This window comes from Macaca thibetana, chromosome 19 (assembly GCF_024542745.1).
Source record: "Macaca thibetana thibetana isolate TM-01 chromosome 19, ASM2454274v1, whole genome shotgun sequence".
Classification (NCBI taxonomy): domain Eukaryota; kingdom Metazoa; phylum Chordata; class Mammalia; order Primates; family Cercopithecidae; genus Macaca; species Macaca thibetana.
In genome coordinates, this window is record NC_065596.1 from 8,686,005 (window position 1) to 8,708,325 (window position 22,321).

Genomic DNA, 22,321 nt, shown 5'->3' on the forward strand with positions numbered 1-22,321 from the left:
TGTGGGGGTAAAGATTCAATAAGAACAGCATGAGTGATGTGAGTGCAGTGTCTGGACATAGGACACATCCAGTAAAGGGCAGCTATTCTCATCAGTGTTGTTGAATACACAGCATTGGTGCTGTAGACACAACAGTCCCTGGCTTCAGGGACTCACAGTCAGGTTCCAGGGATAGACACAGCTCCAACGTGACATGTCATGGCAAACATCATAACAAATCATGAGCAAGGAGCTTTAGAGTTACTTGTAGGAGGCACAGAGTGAGGATTGAACCAATGCCTGCTATTACCATTGACTGGGAATCCTTATTTTGAAAGCACCAGGAATGGGTGGCTAAATATGCTTTGGGAAGAAATGTCCAGGAGGGCTGCATGGAGGAGGTGACATCTAAGCTGAGTCTTAACAACAAACAGGGATTTACACGTGAAGAAGTGGAGGAATGGGGATCCCAGCAGAGCAAGGGTGCGAAGGAGTTGCAGCTGCACTCTCTGGATCAGGGGTTCTCACTGGGGGTGACTTTGAGTCCCAGGACATGGCTGTTTTCTGGAGACATTTTTTGGTTGTCACGACTGAGCAGGAGCTGCTGGCATTCAGTTGACAGAGACCAGGGACGCTATTAAACATGTTATGAGACACAGAACAGCTCCCCACAGAAAGAATGACCTGGCCCTAAAAGTCAACCGTCCCAAGGTTGAGAAACCCTGCCCCAGGCACTGGGGAGCCACAGAGGGTTTGTGAGCACCACCCCAGGGCACCAGTCTCGCCCATTTGGTCTTTCCTTGGAGGTTCTTGTTTCAAAGCCATTTACTCCTCTAAGATCTCAGAGTGGCGGGACATGGTGGTGCTGTGGGGGCCGCTATTCTGCGGAGCTACGGGCAAGTACTGACCCAGAAGGGGTAGGGGAGGGGGAAATGAGAGCGATTCCCGGAAGAGAGACCAAGAAACTCTGGAGACTAATGATGTTTGGAGAATGCAGCCTCCGCTCACAAAGGAGCCGGTTCTTCCTTCATCTCTCATTATAAACCTGCCAGGGCTTGATAGAGGACCGGAGCCCACTTAAGAGGAAGTGAACTACCCTTTCTAAAATGATCTTTTTATTTTGATAACATACATACAACCTGAAACTTACCTATTTATTTATTTTCTTCCTTTCCTTTTCTTTCCTTTCTTTTTCATTTTTTATTTTAGTTTTTGAGAAAGCCCACTGCATTACCTTTTATTACTGGTTTTCCACATAACCACTTTAAAGTATACAATTCAGTGGCATCAAGTACATTTACGATGTTGCATTAACACCACTTTTGCCTAGCTCCAGATAAAGGTAATTTTTTTTATTAGCCCAAAACTAAACACTGTATCTATTAACAGTCACTCCCCATTCTCCCCTCACCCCAGCCCCTGGAAACCACTGATAGGTTCCACATGCTACAAGCGTTTCATTGCAGCATCGTTCACGAAGGCCAACAGGAGAGGCACAACCCTCATGTCCACGAAGAGGTGACACATATTCATAAAATGGAAAATTGTTCAGCCATAAACAGGAATAAAGTTCAGATGCATGCTGTGGTGTTTTAATACTGTTACAATTGCATACTACAATGCAAATGAACCCTAAAACATTATGTTCAGTGAAAGAAATGAGACACAGAAGACCCCATCTTGTATAATTCCATTTATGTAAAGTGTTCAGAACAGACACATCCGTAGAAACAGAAAGCAAAGTGATAGTTTACTCTTTCATAAACTTTAAAGACTTGGAACCGGCCGGGCGCGGTGGCTCACGCCTGTAATCCCAGCACTTTGGGAGGCCGAGGCGGGTGGATCACGAGGTCAGGAGATCGAGACCATCCTGGCTAACACGGTGAAACCCCGTCTCTACTAAAAAATACAAAAAATTAGCTGGGCGTGGTGGCGGGCGCCTGTAGTCCCAGCTACTCGGGAGGCTGAGGCAGGAGAATGGCGTGAACCTGGAGGCGGAGCTTGCAGTGAGCGGAGATCGCGCCACTGCACTCCAGCCTGGGCGACAGAGCCAGATTCCACCTCAAAAAAAAAAAAAAAAAAAAAAAAAAAAAAAAAAAGACTTGGAACCAACCCAAATGTCCATCAGTGACAGACTGGGTTAAGAAAATGTGGCACATATACACCATGGAATACTGTGCAGCCATACAAAAGGATGAGTTCATGTCCTTTGTAGGGAATATCACAAGTACAATGCCTATTATATTTTTAAAGATAGAGTCTTGCTCTGTTGCCCAGGCTTGAGTGCAGTGGTGTGATATCGGCTTACTGCAACCTCTACCTCCCAGGTTCAAGCGATTCTCCTGCCTCAGCCTCTTGAGTAGCTGGAACCACACATGCCTGGCTGATTTTTGTATTTTTAGTAGAGGCAAGGTTTCACCATGTTGCCCAGGCTGGTCTCGAACTCCTGATCTCAAGTGATCTGCCCACCTTGGCCTCCCAAAGTACTGGGATTACAGGCGTGAGCCACTGCACCTGTCATACATTGCCAATCTTTTTTTAAAAAGAGATTAGCTAAGCATGGTGGTTCATGCCTGTAGTCCCAGCTATTTGGGGGGGCTGGGGAGGGAGGATCGCTTGAATCCAGGAGCAGAAGGCTGCAGTGAGCTGTGATAATTGTGCCACTGCACTCCAGCCTGGGTGACAGAGCCAGACCTTGTCTTTTGAAATAGATAAAATATGTTTTTGTTTTTTTTTTTTTTTTTTTTTGAGACGGAGTCTTGCTCTGTCACCCAGGCTGGAGTGCAGTGGCGCGATCTCCGCTCACTGCAAGCTCCGCCTCCCGGGCTTACACCATTCTCCTGCCTCAGCCTCCCGAGTAGCTGGGACTACAGGCGCCCGCCACCGCGCCCGGCTAGTTTTTTGTATTTTTTTTTTTAGTAGAGACGGGGTTTCACCTGTTAGCCAGGATGGTCTCGATCTCCTGACCTCGTGATCCGCCCGCCTCGGCCTCCCAAAGTGCTGGGATTACAGGCTTGAGCCACCGCGCCCGGCCAATAAAATATGTTTAAGTGGTTCATAAAGACACATGGGAATCTCATGAAATTAAAGTTACTTGCTGAGCAAAGACCATGCACAGTCACTATTTACTGTATTAATTATGATATATAGCATCTACTGCATGCTAGGTCACCTAAGAAAAGCTCATTTACTTCCCACAACAACCCTTTGAGGTAGGGAGGGGAAGATGGTGGTACAGAGAGATAAAAGAATCTGTTCAACTTTATAAAATATTGGCCTGGTGCAGTGGCTCACTTCTGTAATCCCAGCACTTTGGGAATCCCAGGCAAGAGGATGACTTGACGTGTGGAGTTCCAGACCAGCCTGGGTGACATAGCAAGATGCCATCTCTATAACAAAAAACAAAACATTAGCTGGGTGAGGTGGTGTGTGCCTGTAGTCCCAGCTACTTGGGAGACTGAGGTAGGAAGATTGCTTGAATCCAGGAGTTTGAGGTTGCAGTGAACTATGATTGCACCACTGCTCTCCAGTCTGGGCAACCGAATGAGACTCCGTCTCTACAAAAATAAATAAATAAATATAAAAATAGAAAATCATTACACAACAGTCAGAGGAGGGATTTGAACTGAGGTCTGCTGATTCCCAAGCCCCTCTTTCTGTCTGATGGCTACATTTCACTGCCTCAGAACATAGAGGCATACCTCATGGGAGCTGGAAAACAATCAGAACATGATTTCTGGCTCTTTTCTTAGAGCAACACAGTCTCCTGTCTCTGCTGTCCTACATGGATAACCCCAGAGGAAGTCTGATTGGTTCAGATTTAGAGATGCTCTCTGTTCCAAGGAGTTGTAGCCATGGGTGGGAACATCTCGCGATACCTGGAGCTGCGGGATGAACAGGATTTATCAGAAGGGAGTAGAAGGACAGAGAAGGAATGAATGGAAGTTCCAGTAAAGGAATATGTTTTTCTTCTTTTTATTTTTTTATTTTTTTGAGACGGAGTCTTGCTCTGTTGCCAGGCTGGAGTCCAGTGGTGCCATCTCCGCTCACTGCAAGCTCCACCTCCCAGGTCTCAGCCTCTCAAGTAGCTGGGACTACAGGCATGTGCCACCACGCCCGACTAGTTTTTATATTTTTAGTAGAGTTGGGGTTTCGCCATTTTGGCCAGGCTGGTCTCCATCTCTTAACCTTGTGATCCACCTGCCTCAGCCTCCCAAAGTGCTGGGATTATAGGTGCGAGCCACCACGCCCGGCCATTTTCTTCTTTTCTTAAGAGATAGGGTCTGGCTCTGTCACCCAGGCTGGAGTGCAGGGGTGTCATCATAGCTTGCTGCAACCTTGAACTCCTGGGCTCAAGCCATCCTCCCCCATCAGCCTCCAAAGTGCTGGGATTACAGATGTGAGCCACCACGCCAGCCTGGTGCATTTTCGTTTGGGGGTGGGGGGCCACACAGAGAAATAGTGAAGGGTATAGTTTTTAGAACCAGCCCACCTATGGCTTCAAGTCTCCGGATCTACCGTTTCAACAGCTTTGCCTTCAGCAAGCCCTGCACGTCAATATTCTCAATGACTATGCTCAAGGTGCTTCAAAAGGGGGTTGAAAAAATAGTACCGTTCTCACTAGGTTGATGAGGGTATTAAATTATAGGAGGCACAGAGTGGGAACAGAACCAAAGCCAGCTTTACCATTTATCAAGAGTAGCCCCTTGGGCAAATCCAGGTATGGTGAAGGCTGAGAACTTTTCTTCATGTAGTAACTGACCTCTCCCTGTCACATCTCACCCCAGGCACAGCCTCCATGCAGAGAGCCAATCACTCCACAGTGACCCAATTCATCCTCGTGGGCTTCTCCGCCTTCCCCGACCTCCAGCTGATGCTCTTCCTGCTGTTCCTGCTGATGTACCTGTTCACGCTGCTGGGCAACCTGCTCATCATGGCCACCGTCTGGAGCGAACGCAGCCTCCACACGCCCATGTACCTCTTCCTGTGCGCCCTCTCCGTCTCCGAGATCCTCTACACCGTGGCCATCATCCCGCGCATGCTGGCCGACCTGCTGTCCGCGCAGCGCTCCATCGCCTTCCTGGCCTGTGCCAGTCAGATGTTCTTCTCCTTCAGCTTCGGCTTCACCCACTCCTTCCTGCTCACCGTCATGGGCTACGACCGCTACGTGGCCATCTGCCGCCCCCTGCGCTACAACGTGCTCATGAGCCCGCGGGGCGGCGCCTGCCTGGTGGGCTGCTCCTGGGCTGGTGGCTCAGTCATGGGGCTGGTGGTGACCACGGCCATTTTCCACCTCACCTTCTGTGGACCCAGTGAGATCCACCATTTTGCTTGCCATGTGCCACCTCTGTTGAAGTTGGCCTGTGGAAATAATGTACCTGCTGTGGCCCTGGGCGTGGGCTTGGTGTGTATCACGGCCCTGCTGGGCTGTTTTCTCCTCATCCTCCTCTCCTATGCCTTCATCGTGGCCGCCATCTTGAAGATCCCTTCTGCTGAAGGCCGGAACAAGGCCTTCTTCACCTGTGCCTCTCACGTCACTGTGGTGGTCGTGCACTATGGCTTTGCCTCTGTCATTTACCTGAAGCCCAAAGGTCCCCAGTCTCTGGAAGGTGACACCTTGATGGGCATCACCTACACGGTCCTCACGCCCTTCCTCAGCCCCATCATTTTCAGCCTCAGGAACAAGGAGCTGAAGGTCGCCATGAAGACCTTCTTCAGTAAACTCTACCCAGAAAAAAATGTAACGATCTAGGAGAAATTCACTGGGCACAACTAAATTGGATTACCGAAGGCTACTGTTAAAAATTACATTCCGTGGCGGCTCACGCCTGTTATCCCAGCACTTTGGGAGGCCGAGGGAGGCGGATCACCTGAGGTCAGGAGTTCGAGACCAGCATCGCCAACATGGCAAAACCCCATCTCTACTAAAAATACAAAAATTAGCCAGGCATGTTGGCACATGCCTGTAACCCTAGCTACTTGGGAGGCTGAGGCATAAGAATCGCTTGAACCTGGTAGGTGGAGTTTGCAGTAAGCCGAGATCGCGCCACTGCACTCCAGCCTGGGCGACAGCCTGAGACTCTGTCTCAAAAAGAAAAAAAAAAAAAGAGAGAGAAAAGAAAAAAAGAAAATTACATTCCAGCTAAGCACTGTGGCTCACACTTATAATTTCAGCACATTGGGATTCCAAGGCAGGAGGATTGCTTGATGCCAGGAGTTCAAGACCAGCCTTGACAACATAGCAAGACCGCATATCTACAAAAACTTAAAAAAAAAAAATAGCTTGGCATTGTGGTACATGCCTGTAGTCCCAGCTACTTGGGAGACTGAAGTGGGATTATTGCCTAAGTCCAGAAGTTTGAGGTTACAGTGAACTATGACTGTGCCACTGCAATCTAGCATGGAGGACAGAGTGAGACCTTATCTCTCCCCCCACCCCCAAAAGAACGACAATCCATGAACATGTAGTAACCTTTATTTGTCATGCTTTAAGGTTTACAAGGGACCTTGTAGATGACATACAGTTATAAACACAAGGGTTAATCAGCATCAGGGATGTATTTGAAGTGGAAGTGTGTGTGAGATACTAACACAGAGAAAACCAGGTTTGATTATTTTTATCTGCTGCAAGATACTGTGTCAGTCAGCACCCAACCTCAATCTAGACTCGTCTTGCCAGAAGCCAGGGTCATCTAATACCCCCAATAATGCAAACCAGCAATGCAAAGAGAGATGGAAGATTTCATGCCCCACTCTCCATGAGTGCAACACCAGGTAGCTACAACTCAGATTTTGTAAGGCTACTCCAGATTATAGCAGAGGAGAGAAAAGTACCCTAAATTTCAGCTTTGCACAGATCTATGCAATAGAAGTTAGAAAGAGCAATAAACAGACTCTCTGAAAACATCAAGGAAACCTTAGCATGTCAAGTGTGAGCCTCGAATAATTGTAGAGGGACTGAGATGTCTTCATGATTGGATCAAGGAAAAAAATCATACTGTGAGATACCAAATGCTGTGTTAGAAGGTGACATGGCTCGTGGGCCAGCCGGGAACTCTCTGTTGAATCCGGACATTGAGTGCAGAGCCCAGGATGAGAGTTTATCTCATGGCCGGGCATGGTGGCTCATGCCTGTAATCCCAGCACATTGGGAGGCCGAGGTGGACAGATCCCCTGAGGTCAGGAGTTCGAGACCAGCCTGAGCAAATTGCTGAAACCCTGTCTCTACTAAAAATACAAAAATTAGCTGGCTTGGTGGCAGGCGCCTGTAATCCCAGCTACTCAGGAGGCTGAGACAGGAGAATCGCTTGAACCCCAGGGGCGGAGGTTGCAGTGAGCTGAGATCGCACCACTGCACTCCAGCCTGGGTGACAGACAGAGACTCTGTCTCAAAAGAAAAAAAAAAAGTTTATCTCATGGTCTCTCAGGCATCATGCCCACCCACTTCCCAATAGGCAGGGATTTAAGATTGACACTACTGTAGAGTATTTATATATGTATTGACAATAGGTCTTCCTGGGTTTGAGCTATGCATCATTTTTTTCTAAAGTGTGAATTCTCTATCATTTAAGCAGTCAAAACATCTCACATTAGCATGAAGAATGAGGATGTGGGAAACGATTTCAATCCAAACTTGGAGACTCAGAGAAGCTCCCTTTGCAGAATATGTGCTACAGTTCATGTTTCTTGTTACCCACCAGGCACGTTGTATCATTCGCGCCTCACAAGGTGGGAGTGAGAGCAGATACAATCACAGTCCCTCTGTTTGATAGAGGGGGAAACTGAGGCACAAAAGATGCATGGCTCATCAGACACCACCCAACTTGGAAGAGCCAAGCTTCGATGTCAGTCTTTTCGGATTCCGAGTCTTCTCCATTCAACACTTCAAGCACTGCCTTTTTACAGTCGGATCCTAATTTCCGGAGGACGGGTGCTTCTTCAAATGAAACATCTCAGCATCCTTAGCCTCTTTTATGGCACAGAAGACAGCGGCAACCCTCTATGCCCTGAAGCATGCATCCTTGGAACACAGATGGAATATTTCTACAAATTCAACAGTGCTTCATGATTTTAAAACAAGTTTTAGTCTTGTAGAAATTCTTGAGTAACTTCTATGCATTGAGCCAAGATGCTCCCCTCTCCTGACAAAAGAGCCACCTGGGCAGGAACATAAGTCAGGCCTCCTCTCCCCTCCCCTCCTTTCCTCTCCCCTCCCCTTCCCTCCCCTTTTCTTTTCTTTTCTTTTTTTTCTTTCTTCATAAAAGACCCCATTGGCCTCTGATCCTACCGGTATCCAAATGGATAGAGACCCTGGGAAGAGGCTGGATACCCACTATGAGTTAGGCACCGGATGTCTTATGCTAACTTATTCTGATCCTTTAAGCTGCCAGCTGCAAGTGATCATGAGGTTTGATCATCTCGTACATTATCACGTCCAGCATCAGCATGATACTTGGACGATATGTCAATTCTTAACAAATATTCCTAAAGGGGACTAATTTAATCCTACAACATTGAACAATCCAGAATGCTGACTTACGTATTTGCTGTGAAAAAGAAACCTCATTGCCCCCCAGGGCAGTGGAAAAGTGTGTGTGGGGAGTCGTGTTTGAGTGAGAAGGACTTGGGTTGAAATCCTGCCTCCTAATTTCCACCAATTCGATTGATATCTTATAGACACTCCACGTTGGTATAAACAAAAGGATGTTAAGAGCAGTGACATGTATGATTGAAAAAGCACTTTGGGAGGCGAGGCAGGTGGATCACTTGAGGTCAGGAGTTCGAGACCAGCCTGGCCAACATGGTGAAACCCCATCTCTACTAAAAATACAAAAATTAGCCAGGCGTGGTGGTGGGCGCCTGTAGTCCCAGCTACTCAGGAGGCCGAGGCAGGAGAATTGCTTGAGCCTAGGAGGTGCACATTGTATTATATCTCCTCTACTAAGAACCTTCCAATGGCTCCCTGTCTCACTCACAGGGAAATCCGAATTTTACAGTGCCAACAAAGCTCTACACACCTGGGCCCTGCTGCTTCTTCTCTGACCTCACCTCCTTTTTCTCCTTCCCTCAGTCACTCTGCTCTAGCCTCCCCACTGTCCCTCAAACACACCAAATATGCTCCTACCTCAGGACCTTTGCACGTGCTGTGCCCACTACCAGGAATTCCCTTCTCCCCACAAGATGTCCACATGGCTTCTCTCTCACTGCCTAAAGCTTTCTGCTTGAATATCAGAAAATCATTAGATACACCCATTAATAAAGGACAGGCTTGGTGGGTTTTTTGTTGTCATTTGTTTTTGTTTTGTTTTGTTTTTTTGGAGACAGGGTCTTGCTCTTTTGCCCAGGCTGGAGTGCAGTGGTGTGATCGTGGCTCACTGCAACCTCAACCTCCTGAGCTCCAGTAATTCTCCCACCTCAGCCTCCTGAGTATCTAGGACCACAGCCATGTGCCACCATAGCTGGCTAATTTTTAGAATTTTTTGTAGAGACAGGGTTTCACCATGTTGCCAGGGTTGGTCTTGAAATCCCCAGCTCAAGCAATCTGCCTGCCTTGGCCTCCAAAAGCGCTGGGATTACAGGCATGAGCCATCACGCCCAGCCAATAAAGGACAGGCGTGAGCCACCGTACCTGGGCTAAGATTAGTTTAATAATTATTTGTGGCCTTTGTCTCCAGAACTGTGCTAGTTTTGGGGGTGTAGAGAGGCCTTTGTTTCTGTTTCCAGCCTTTGAGGCATTTGCATGTTACCTGGTGCAGTGATACACAGAGAAATATTAGGGCTGTGACCAAGATATGGATTGTATTAGTCAAGGCTCTTCATAGAAACGGAACCAATAAGATATAGACAGATAGATAGATGATAAATAGGTAATGAATAGATAGATAGATAGGTAAGTAGGTAGATGGGTATATATATATTATAAGTGGCGGGTGCAGTGGCTCACGCCTGTAATCCCAGCAGTTTGGGAGGCCAAAGCAGGTGGATCACTTGAGGTCCGGAGTTTCAGACCAGTCTGGCCAACATGGCAAAACCCCGTCTCCACTAAAAATACAAAAATTAGCGGGGCGTGGTGGCGTGTGCCTGTAATCCCAGTTGCTCAGGAGGGTGAGGCAGGAGAATCACTTGAACCGGGGAGGTGAAGGTTGCAGTGACCCAAGAGTGTGCCACTGTACTCCAGCCTGGGCGACAGAGTGAGACTCCATCTAAAAAAGAAAAAAAAAAAAAAAAAAAATATATATATATATATATATACACACACACACACATACATATATATGGTATTGGCTCACAAAATTATGGAGGCTGAAAAGTCTCACGATATGCCATGTGCAGGGTGAGAACCAAGAAAACCAATGTTGACTCAGCCAATAGTTTGAAGGCCTGAGAGCTGAAAGCTAATGGTGTAGAGTCCAATCTGGGCCTGAAGGCCTAAGAACCAGGAGCAGTAAGAGCAAGGAGAAGATGATCAGGCAAAGGGAGTGTGAGTCCAACCTCCTTTGCTGTTTTATTCTATTCGGACCCTCCACAAATTAGAGGATGCCCTCTCACACTGGAAAGGCCCACCTGTTTTATTCAATCCACCAATCCAAATGTTCATCTCTTCCAGAAACGCCTTCACCAACATACCCAGAAATAACATCCAATCAGATCTCTGAGCATCTCCTGACCCAGTCAAGTTGACACGTAAAATGAACCATCCCATGAACAAAGTTCTAAGGGAGCCAGGAGGGGTAAGACTGCTGAACCTGGAGCTGTATTAGCCCGGTCTCTGCATTCCCATGCTTCTCCGCCAATGGTGATTTTGCTCCCCTTCCCAGGGGACATTTGGAAGTTTCTAGAGACAGTTTTGGTCTTTGCAGCTGAGGCAGAGGGTACATATGTTACAGCATCTAGTAGGTCAAAGTCAGTGACACTGCTCAACATCCCACAATGCACAGAACAGCCCCCACCACCGTCCCCAAATGTCAACAGGGCCAGAATGACAAACCCTGCTGTATTCACGCAAAAAGCATTTATTGAGCACCTACTGTGTACCAGGCATTTTCCTAGGCACCACTGGGAAGACAGTGTTGAACCAATTAAATAAGACATCCTGATCGCAGTGGCTGCCCTAGAAAGAGGAAGAGATAGATATTAAGTCAATAATTGCACCAATTAATATATATGGGACATTGTGATAAAAGCTCCGAGGGACCTACGTGAGTTGCTATGAGGGCTTGTAATAGGGGTGGTGACCGAGTGTGGGGAGGTCAGGAAAGAGCTTTCTGAGGAGGTGACCCTCAGGAAGACCCAAGAGAGTATGGGAGCAGCTGGAGGAAGAAGGGTATCACAGGTAGAAGCAAGAGTAGATGCAAGGGGCCAGGCGTGGTGGCTCACGCCTGTAACCCCAGCACTTTGGGAGGCCGAGGTGGGCAGGTTGCTTGAGGCCAGGAGTTCGAGACCAGCCTGGGCAACATGATGAAACCCTGTCTCTACTAAAAACACACACAAAATTTAGCTGGGCATGGTGGCACATGCCTGTAATTCCAGAGAGTCTGATGCAGGAGAATTGAATCGTTTGAACCTGGGAGGAGAAGGTTGCAGTGAGCTGAGATCATGTCACTGCACTCTAGCGTGGGTGACAGAGTGAGATCTTCTTTCTCTCTCTCTCTCAAAAAAAAAAAAAAAAAAAGACATTCAATGAACATATAGTAACCTCTATTTGTCACACTTTTAAGGTTTACCTTGTAGACAACATACAATTACATACATAATGTTTAAATAGCATCAGGGACGTATTTGGAGAGGAATTGTGTGTGAGATACGAACACAGAGAAAACACAGACCTGGCTGTGTTTTCACTGAATTTTTGGCACTTAATCGTATTTTAAATTAATGATGGCTTCCATTTTTTAGTCTTTTGTGGGGAAAATGCAAGATAACTGATTATTTCTACCTGCCGCAAGATACTTTGTCAGTTAGCACCAAACCTGGAATCTAGACTCCTCTTGCCAAAAGCAAGCGTCATCTAATACCCCCCAATAATGCAAACCAGCAATGCAAAGAGAAATGGAAGATTTCATGTCCCAATCTCTCAAGAAAAAAAAAAAAGAGTAGATGCAAGGTTCCCGGGGTGCGGGCATGCTCGGTTTACTGCCGGGACAGCAGGGAGCCCATTGGGCTATAGAGTCAGAGGATGAATTTGGGGATGAAGTATAGACCTGGCCACACAGCCCTGATGATCACACTAGAGTGTGTACTGTATCCTAAGAGAAATGGAAGGTTTAAGTATAGAGATGATTTTTCAGAATTTCCCTTTAGAAAGATCCTTCTGGTTGGCAGCAGTGGCTCACGCCTATAATCCCAGCACTTTGGGAGGCCGAGGTGGTGGTGTCACCTGAAGTCAGGAGTTCAAGATGAGTCTGGCTAACATGGCAAAACCCCGTCTCTACTAAAAATACAAAAATTAGTTGGGTGTGGTGGCGGGCGCCTACAATCCCAGCTACTTGGGAGGCTGAGGCAGGAGAATCGTTTGAACCCGGGAGGCAGAGGTTGCAGTGAGCCGAGGGTTGGGGATGCCAAGCACAGAGGGGACCATTATCAAGGCTGGGCAAACAGTGAGGAAGGCAGGAGGTGTGGGACTTCAGAAAGTGAAGGCTGATAAATGGGGGGAGACGAGGACAGGGTCCCAGGGGAGGGGGACTGGCCAAAGCTAGCAGACAGAGAGGGGCTGTCTCCACCCCTGGGGCATGGGGAGTTGTCACCCCCGGACCTGCTGTGTTTTCACTGAACTTTTGGCACTTAATCCTATTTTAAATTAATGATGGCTTCTATTTTTTAGTCTTTTGAGGGAAAAATGCAAGCATTTTGTTTTTAATTTGTGGGGAGATAAGGCAGTCACTTTGAACACCCGATGTAAGGGGCCACCAAAAAATTCAACAATCAAGATAAATTATATTTATGTTTTTTTTTTATTTTTATTTTTTTTAGATGAAGTGTCACTCGGTCGCCCAGGCTGGAGTGCAGTGGCGCTATCTTGACTCACTGCAACATCTGTCTCCCTGGTTAAAGCAATTCTCCTGCCTCGGCCTCCCAAGTAGCTGGGACCACATGCGGGCACCACACCCAGCTGATTTTTGTATTTTTAGTAGAGATGGGGTTTCACCATGTTGGCCAGGCTGGTCTCGGACTCCTGACCTCAAATGATCTGTCTGTCTCGACTTCCCAAAGTGCTGGGATTATAGGAGTGAGCCACCACACCCAGCCTAATGCAATATTTAAAAAAACCAAAATGAATGCAAACAAATCTATGGTGAACAAAATGTCAACATTTTAAATAATGTTTAAAGGAGGTGAGGTCTCTTCCTCACCTCACCCTGACCTGGCCCTTGGGGTCTAGAATATGCCATGTATAAAAACAACACTAAGCCCAACTTCTTTGGTTGTTTTAAATTTACACAAGGGCTACTACTAAATAAAGTGAAGGAGTAATCACAAAGCTTATTTTAATTTCGGAATGCATGGACATTGGTTAACCAAACTACAGCAAGCTGGCTTGCTTTTCTGATCACCACGGGGAACCACAATGACACATCTTGGATATAACCCAGAAGCCACATTTCCTGCACTCTTTCAAACTCACGCAGTCTGATTTTTACCTGTTTCCCAGCCTGTTCCAAGGTATCTTCAGAACCATGACCAGCTAGAAAGCACAAGCTACACCCCAGGACATGTGGGGTATAAGCAGGGTATAAACATTCTCTTGTCCATGACAACTCCACGTGATGGGGGTGGAGTTTAACATTTGGGATCCCTTTGCATTTTATAGGGGAGGCAAAGAATGGCCCCTAGATATTAGTAGTTAAGTGCCCTGGAACTTCTAATACAACTCAGGTAGATTTTTTTTTTCAAAGAGTTTAATTATTTTTTTTTTTCCGAGACCAGGTCTTACTCTGTTACTCAGGCTGGAGTGCAGTGGCACAATTACTGCTCATTGCAGTCTTGTCCTCCTGGGCTCAAACAATCCTCCCACCTCAGCCTCTTGAGTAGCTGGTACTACAGGCACATGCAGCCATGTCTAGCTAATTTTTTGATTTTTTTTGTAGAGATAGGGTTTCACTTTGTTGCCCAGGCTGGTCTCGAACTCCCAGGCTCCAGTGATCCTCCTGCCATGGCCTCCCAAAGTTTTGGAATTACAGATGTGAGGCACTACGCCTGGCCCAATTTAATATTTGAATGTGACACTCTCTTTCATATTAACATGTCTACTAAAAAAATTAAACACAGAAGTACTAAAGCCAGTTTGGCCAAACTCATAGTGTATCCGTAATTCTCTGACACTGGGTGATTCTTCCTAAACCCACGAAGACAGCGTATTTCTAGTTCTGGGCTCACTCCATCGTTGCTAGCTAGAATTTGCCTCTTGTTTTCAATCCAGCTCTTCCTCTCTTTCTGGAACATCCTGACTTCCCCTCTTCACAGGCCCTGAGAAATGTCTACTTCTTACCCCCAGCTCTAATTTAAAGAATAGGTTCAATTCTAGCTTTTCCACATCAGTGATGAAACCTTTAGATAATTAACTTAATCTCTTTATAACTTAGCTTCCTTATCTTCAAAATAGAACTTGGCTGGTGTCACGGCTCATGCCTGTAATCCCAGTATTTGGGGAGGCCGAAATGGCAGGATTGCTTGAGACCAGGAGTTCAAGACTAGCCTGGGCAACATAGTGAGATCCTGTCTCTACAGAAAATACAAAATTACCCTTGTGGTGGGCATGTGTCTGCAGTGCTAGCTTCTCTGGAGGCTGAGGTGGGAGAATTGCTTGAGCCCAGAAGTCGACGCTGCACTTAGCCATGATTGCACTACTGCACTCCAGCTTGGGCAACAGAGCAAGACGTGTCTAAAACAAACCAACCAACAAACAAACGAAATGGAGTTAGCAATCCTGTCTTCTTTGTGAAGTAAAAGAACTCATGGGTGTTAAGCACCTAAAGCCTGTCATGAGTCATCGGAGAAATGCAAACCAAAACCGCAATAAGAAACCACTAGGATGTCTATAATAAAAAAGTCAGGGCTGGGTGTAGTGACTCATGCCTGTAATCTCACCACTTTGGGAGGCCAAGGTGGGCAGATCGCCTGAGGTCAGGAGTTCAAGACCAGTCTGGCCAACATGGTGAAACCCCGTCTCTACTAAAAATACAAAAATTAGCCAGGCATGGTGGCATGTGCCTGTAATCCCAGCTACTTGGGAGGCTGAGGCAGGAGAATCGCTTGAACCCAGGAGGTTGCATTGACTCAAGATCGTGCCACTACACTCCAGCCTGGGCAACAGAACGAGACTCTGTCAAAAGAAAAGAAAAGAAAAGAAAAGAAAAGAAAAGAGAAGAGAACAAAAGAAAAGAAAAGAAAAAAAACAAGGAGGGAGAAAGAGAGTGACAGAGACAGAGAAGCATAGAAACAGAAAGAGACAGAGAGAAGGGAAAGAGGGAAGGAGGGAGATAAGAAGGAAGGGGGAGGGAGGGAGGAAGGATGGAAGGAAGGCAAGGAGGGAGGCAGGGAGAAAGGAAGTGAGAGATGGAGGGAGGAAGGGAGGGAGGGAGGAAGGAAGGGAGACAAGGAGGGAGGGAGGGAGGAAGGGAGGAAGGAAGAAAGGAAGGAAGGAAAGAAGGAAGGAAAGGAAAAGAAATAAAGGAGAAAGACTGAAGTGTTCCCATTCACTACATCTCCTGAGAGAAAGCCAGCCATTTCAGCAATTCTGTGGAAAGAGTGTGGCGAAGAAGGTCTTCTTCATGGCGACCATGGCAACCTTCAGCTCCTTGTTCCTGAGGCTGAAGATGATGGGGCTGAGGAATGGCGTGAGGACCGTGTAGGTGATGCCCATCAAGGTGTCACCTTCCAGAGACTGGGGACCTTTGGGCTTCAGGTAAATGACAGAGGCAAAGCTATAATGCACGACCACCACAGTGACGTGAGAGGCACAGGTGGAGAAGGCCTTGTTCCGGCCTTCAGCAGAAGGGATCTTCAAGATGGCGGCCACGATGAAGGCATAGGAGAGGAGGATGAGGAGAAAACAGCCCAGCAGGGCCGTGATACACACCAAGCCCACGCCTTTGGCCACCACCAGCACATCGTCTCCACAGGCCAACTTCAACAGAGGTGGTACGTGGCAGAAGAAATGGTGGATCTCACTGGGTCCACAGAAGGTGAGGTGGAAAATGGCCGTGGTCACCACCAGCCCCATGACTGAGCCACCAGCCCAGGAGCAGCCCACCAGGCAGGCGCCGCCCCGCGGGCTCATGAGCACGTTGTAGCGCAGGGGGCGGCAGATGGCCACGTAGCGGTCGTAGCCCATGACGGTGAGCAGGAAGGAGTGGGTGAAGCCGAAGCTGAAGGAGAAGAACATCTGACTGGCACAGGCCAGGAAGGCGATGGAGCGCTGCGCGGACAGCAGGTCGGCCAGCATGCGCGGGATGATGGCCACGGTGTAGAGGATCTCGGAGACGGAGAGGGCGCACAGGAAGAGGTACATGGGCGTGTGGAGGCTGCGCTGGCTCCAGACGGTGGCCATGATGAGCAGGTTGCCCAGCAGCGTGAACAGGTACATCAGCAGGAACAGCAGGAAGAGCATCAGCTGGAGGTGGGGGAAGGCGGAGAAGCCCACGAGGATGAATTCAGACGTGGAGGTGTGGTTTAGCCCCAGCATGGCGGCCACGCCTAGTTGGGGAGAGAGGAAAAAGAGCCAGTGGTTAGGAGCATGGGGGTGTCTAGTGACTCCTACCTGGGAGGACATCTGAGAGCACCTCCTTCATCTGTCCAAGCCATGGTTACTCCATGTGCAAAAATATGTTATTTATTTTTATTTATATTTTTTGAGATGAGGTCTCACTCTGTCGCCCAGGCTGGAGTGCAGTGGTGTGATCTCAGCTCACTGCAACCTCTGCCTCCTGGGTTCAAGCGATTCTCCTGCCTCAGACTCCAGAGTAGCTGGGATTACAGGCATGTGCTACCACGCTAGGTAATTTTTGTATTTTTAGTAGAGACGGGGTTTCAGCATGTTGGCCAGGCTGGTCTCGAACTCCTGACCTCAGGTGATCCACCTGCCTCGGCCTTCCAAAATGTTGGGATTACAGGCGTGAGCCACCGCACCCGGCCAAAAATAGGTTAATAATAATGTGCTCAGGTTTAGCCTGGGAATGATGGCTAACACCTGTCATCTCATCACTTCGGGAGGCTGAGGCAGAGGAGGTCACCTGAGGCCAGGAGTTCGAGGCCACCCTAGGTAACATAGTGAAACTCCATCTCTACAAAATAAAAATAAACATAAAATTAGTCAGGCATGGTGGCACATGCCTGTGGTCCCAGCTACATGAGAGACTGAGGCAGGAGGATCACTTGAGCCCAGGAGCTTGAGACCAGCCTGGGCAAAATAGCAAGATCCCCAACTCTACAAAGTATAAGAAAATGACCCACGCATGGTGCTGCATGTCTGTGGTCCTGGCTAGTTGAGAGGCTGAGGTGGGAGGGATCGATTGAGCCTGGGAGATCGAGGCTGCAGTGAGCTATGACTGAGCCACTGCACTTCAACCTGGGTGATAGAGCGAGATGCTATCTCATAAAACAAAAACAAAAACAAACTGTTAAGGTTTAAATAAGATCATGCATCTTACTTGCTTTACACAAGTCTTGGCCCATAGTAAGAACCTCACAAATAGTAATACTGATACAAAATAATAATAACTTTCCTGTTTTTAAGTCCCAGTGGACTCTATTCAGCCACACCTGGGTTGGATCCCCACTTCAGAGCTAGGCGACCGTGGTTGATCCCTTGATTGTTGTGAGCCTTAGTTTTCTCATCCCTAAAAGAAAGTTGATAATAATCCCAAATTGACAGAGTTGTTATGAGGATTTAATAAGATTATGCTCATAATGTACCTGCCACAGGGCCTGGAATAAACACTTAAGAATGTAAGGTTGAGGGCCGGGCACGGTAGCTGACTCCTGTAATCCCAGCACTTTGGGAGGCCAAGGCGGGTGGATCACTTGAGGTCAGGAGTACAAAACCAGCCTGGCCAACATGGTGAAATTCCGCCTCTACTAAAAATATAAAAATTAGCTGGGTGTGGTGACATGCACCTGTAATCCCAGCTACTTGAGAGGCTGAGGCGGGAGAATTGCTTGAGCCCAGGAGGCAGAGGTTGCAGGGACCTGAGATCACGCCACTGCACTCCAGCCTGGGTGACAGAGTGCAACCCTGTCTCAAAAGCAAAGAAACCAACAAACAAAGAATTTAAGTTTGAGGACAGGCATGGATGGTCAGACTTATGTTCTGTTAAATTGTAGCAAGTGCCAATGTAAGAAAGACCCAGGTTTTCTGAGCATTCTGAAATAAAATTGGAAATTCCTAAGATGAGGACCCTTAAAACTACCTATATATTTAGAACATAAATATCAGGTTGAATTACGTGACATTGCCACAGTAACATATCACTGAATAATCTTTGGAATAAAAGGAAAATTAAAAAATGCGAGGAGCAAACAAAAATGATAATGAAAAATAGAAATAACAACTAAATGAAATGAATTGTGCCCTAGAACATAAAGAGGGAATTAGTCAACAAACTGGCAAAATTCTAGTAAGATCTGCGGCACTGGTGGGTAAATATGGCTAATTGTAACTTATCGCATATTTTCAAAAAAGCTAAAAGAGAGGATTTTTTTTTTTTTTTGAGAATGAGTCACCCAGGCTGGAGAATTTAATAAGAATTCATGCAAACAAAGGGATACACTTCGAATGAATTGGAACAGCTGTCTGTGGTGGGGGCAGGAAAGCGGAGTAGAAGTGAGACATGATGATAAATGGGAATAAATAAAATGAAATTGCCCCTGTTGTGCATATCAATGATGATCAGATAAGGATGATAAAATATCATTGAGGAGTTGTGGAGTACATCTGCAGTTTAAGTCCAACAAAAATTGTGTGTGTGTATGTGTGTGTATGGTATCTATATAATTATGTAGATATCTTTGACTAACTGAAGCCTACTGTTTTTTAATTTTATTTTTATTTACTTATTTTTGTTTGTTTGTTTTGAGATGGAGTTTTGCTCTTGTTGCTCAGGCTGGAGTGCAGTGGCATGATCTCAGCTCACTGCAACCTCTGCCTCCTGGGTTCAAACGATTCTCCTGCCTCAGCCCCCTGAGTAGCTGGGATTACAGGCGCCCGCCACCACGCCCGGCTAATTTTTGTGTTTTTAGTAGAGACAAGATTTTGCCATGTTGGCCAGGCTGGTCTCGAAATCCTGTCCTCAAGTGATCTGCCTGCCTCGGCCGGCCACCCGATGTGTTGGAATTACAGGCGTGAGCCACCACCCCAGCCTCTATTTGTAATTTTGTGTCTTTTAGCCCATTTCTCCCTCTCTCTCCCTTCTGCCTACCCTTCCCAGCCTCTAGTATCCTCTGTCCTACTTTTTACTTCTATGAGAAAGCTACTGTTTTGATAGCAGGTTTTCAAATACTTACCAGGGACCTGGGTTCACCCCAATATTACACTTCCTCCTAGCCCTACCTAGAAGATTGTCACTATCTCTCAGAGCCAAGGTTAGCTCAGTGGTTGGAGGACTCAGAATATTACCTGGAAAATGGACAATTTGGCTCAAGCTAGGAACAATCATTCCACACAGAAAAGTAGCATGTGTGGGCTGGAGGGGACCCAGCCGGCCAAGCCAATAACTGCAGCACAGTCTCAACTCCCTCCTCTTCTTCATCCCTCCTCTCCCTCACCTGCCATCTGTGAGCCTCCCTGCCCCTCCATCACATGGACACAACCCCAGCTCTGGCCTCGCACCCTCTCTCCCAGTCAATGGTGCTTACCAGTCTCCCCTCCTCTGTCCCATCCCTCTTCTGACAGCCAGAGACAATTCTCTAAGACACAGCCAGGTCGTGGAGTCACACAGACCCATGGTTCAAATCCCAGGTTCTCACTGTATGCTGGGATAACCAGAGACCTGCCCTGGGGGTTCCCTGGGGGACGGGATGCCAAGTGCTTAGCACGCATTTCTCAAGGCTGCCAGCCAACATTGTTGTGATAACCTCCGTCATCATTGCTGTTTGCTGTCTGCTGAGCTGGTTGCCACTCCTCCTTGCCCGCCAGGTGACCCACATTGGTACCGCGACAGTCCGGGGCTTTAACCCCATTCCAGGCTAATTTCCTTCTGTCACTGTAAATGCCCCTGACCCTCCAGCACTCCCTCCCTCATACAGCTCACCTCTTCCTCTCTACTGGCTACCAACAGGCTCCAAGGTCCCTGCTCCTACATGCACAAATATTACTAAAAATTACAGAAAGAGGACAGGCCCAGTGGCTCACATCTATAATCCCAGCACTTTTGGAGGCTGAGCAGGGAGGATCGCTCGAGGCCAGGAGTTTGAGACCAGTCTGGGCAACATAGTGAGATTACGTCTTTACCCCAAAAATTGTTTTTAAATTAGCCAGGCATGGTGATGTGTACCTGTAGTTCCAGCTACTCAGGAGGCTGAGGTGGGAGGATTGCTTGAGTACAGGAATTCGAGGCTGCAGTGAGCCATGTTCAAGCCAGTACATTCCAGCCTGGGTGACAGAGTGAGACCCTGTCTCAAAAAAAAAAAAAAAAAAAAAAAAAAAAAAAAAAATACAGAAAGGGCTCTCTCAGCTCCCTGTCTCCCTCTGGCACTTTCTGTCCCATTCTTTCCCAGAACAGCACCTTGGCAGAAATCTCCAAGGGGGCTCTCCAACTCCCCTGCCCAAGTCTAGACCTAGGGAAGGAGGAAGGTCAGGGCCCTCCTCCCGGCTGAGGGCTCCCAGGCAGAACCTCAGACTGCTGCACATGTGGAACCCCAGGCTGGTGCACACGCAGAACCCCAGGCTGGCACACACGTAGGCTCCCAGACCCTGCTCCAGTGCCCTCCCCTCCTCAAAGGAGACACAATTCCACTCATCCAGCTCTTTCTGCTTATGCACTTAATCATATAACTGGACACACAGATGCAAAGGCAGACAGATCTGAGCAATGCCACACAGTCGCGCTGGCTCTGAAATGCACACTGGCAGTGACACCCCCAGCCAGAACCAGAGACACCAGTGCTCATACTGCACACACCTACGGAGCCCTTGCCAAGTGCCTGGTGCTCATCTGGGGCTGGAATAAACTGGGGACACACAGCCATCCCATGGTGAGGGCACTGTGTGTGTTGAATCATGTCCCTCCAAAACTCATGTTCACCCAGAACCTCAGAATGTGACCTTTGGACACAGGGAGGGGAATAACACACACTGGAGCCTGCTGGGGTAGGGCAAGGGTGGGGAGAGCATCAGAAAACTAGCTAATGTGTGCTGGGCTTAATACCTAGGTGATGGGTTGATAGGTACAGCAAAGCACCATGGCACACATTTGCCTGTGTAACAGACCTGCACATCCTGCACATGTACCCTGAAACTAAGCTAAACTAAACTAAACTAAACTAAAAGAATGTGACCTTAGGTGGCAATAGGGTCTTTTACAGATGTCATTAAGGTAAGGATCCAGAAATGAGATTGGGTGGGTGTGGTGGCTCCCACCTGTAATTCCAGCACTGTGGGAGACCAAGGCGGGAAGATCGCTTAAGTCCGGGAGTTCGAGACCAGCCTGAGCTACATGGCAAAACCCCATCTCTACAAAAATTAGCTGGGTGTGGTGGTGCATGCCTGTGGTCCCAGCCGCTTGGGAGGCCGAGGTGGGAGGATCAATTGAGCCTGGGAGGTTGTGACTGCAGTGAGCTGTGATGGTGCCACTGCACTCCAACCTGAGTGACAGAGTGAGACCCTGTCCTGAAAATAATAATAAAAAAATAAAAATGAGATTATTCCAAATAAGGTTGCTTCCTAAATCTAATGACTGGTGCCCTTTGAAGAAGAGGGGAGGACACACAGAGAGAAGGTCACATGAAGAGAGAGGCAGACATTGGAGCGATGCAACTACAAATCAATCAATGCCTGGAGTACCCAGAATCTGGAAGAGGCAGGGAAGCTTCTTCCTTAGAATCTTCAGAGGGAGTATAACTTTGTAGACACCTTGATTTCAGACTTCTAGCCTCCAGAACTGTGCAAGAATGCATTTATCTTGTTTTAAGCCACAAGGTTTGTGGCACTTCGAAATGACAGCTACAATAATCCCATACAAGCACACGCAACTGCACACACACACACACACACACACACACACACACACACAATGAAGGCAGGAGCATACATAGGTGATGCCTAAGTGCACCCATGTGCATGGTGACACACTCAGTGTCGCCCTCCTGGCTCAGAACCACCCTCCTTCACAACTTAGTACGGAGACCACTC

At 47.6% G+C, this 22,321-nt stretch overlaps 3 protein-coding genes across 3 annotated transcripts in view; 1 reads left to right on the top strand and 2 right to left on the bottom strand.

Moving 5' to 3' along the window:
- Window positions 1-22,321, bottom strand: part of RAB8A (RAB8A, member RAS oncogene family) — a 405,903-nt gene that overhangs the window by 224,018 nt on the left and 159,564 nt on the right. The window lies entirely within an intron of this gene.
- LOC126942306 (olfactory receptor 10H1) lies at window positions 4,695-5,803 on the top strand. The gene has a single exon (XM_050769741.1). The coding sequence runs from the start codon at window positions 4,778-4,780 to the stop codon at window positions 5,729-5,731; it is 954 nt and encodes a 317-aa protein (XP_050625698.1). The 5' UTR covers window positions 4,695-4,777; the 3' UTR covers window positions 5,732-5,803.
- LOC126942305 (olfactory receptor 10H5) lies at window positions 15,634-16,749 on the bottom strand. The gene has a single exon (XM_050769740.1). The coding sequence runs from the start codon at window positions 16,745-16,747 to the stop codon at window positions 15,704-15,706; it is 1,044 nt and encodes a 347-aa protein (XP_050625697.1). The 5' UTR covers window positions 16,748-16,749; the 3' UTR covers window positions 15,634-15,703.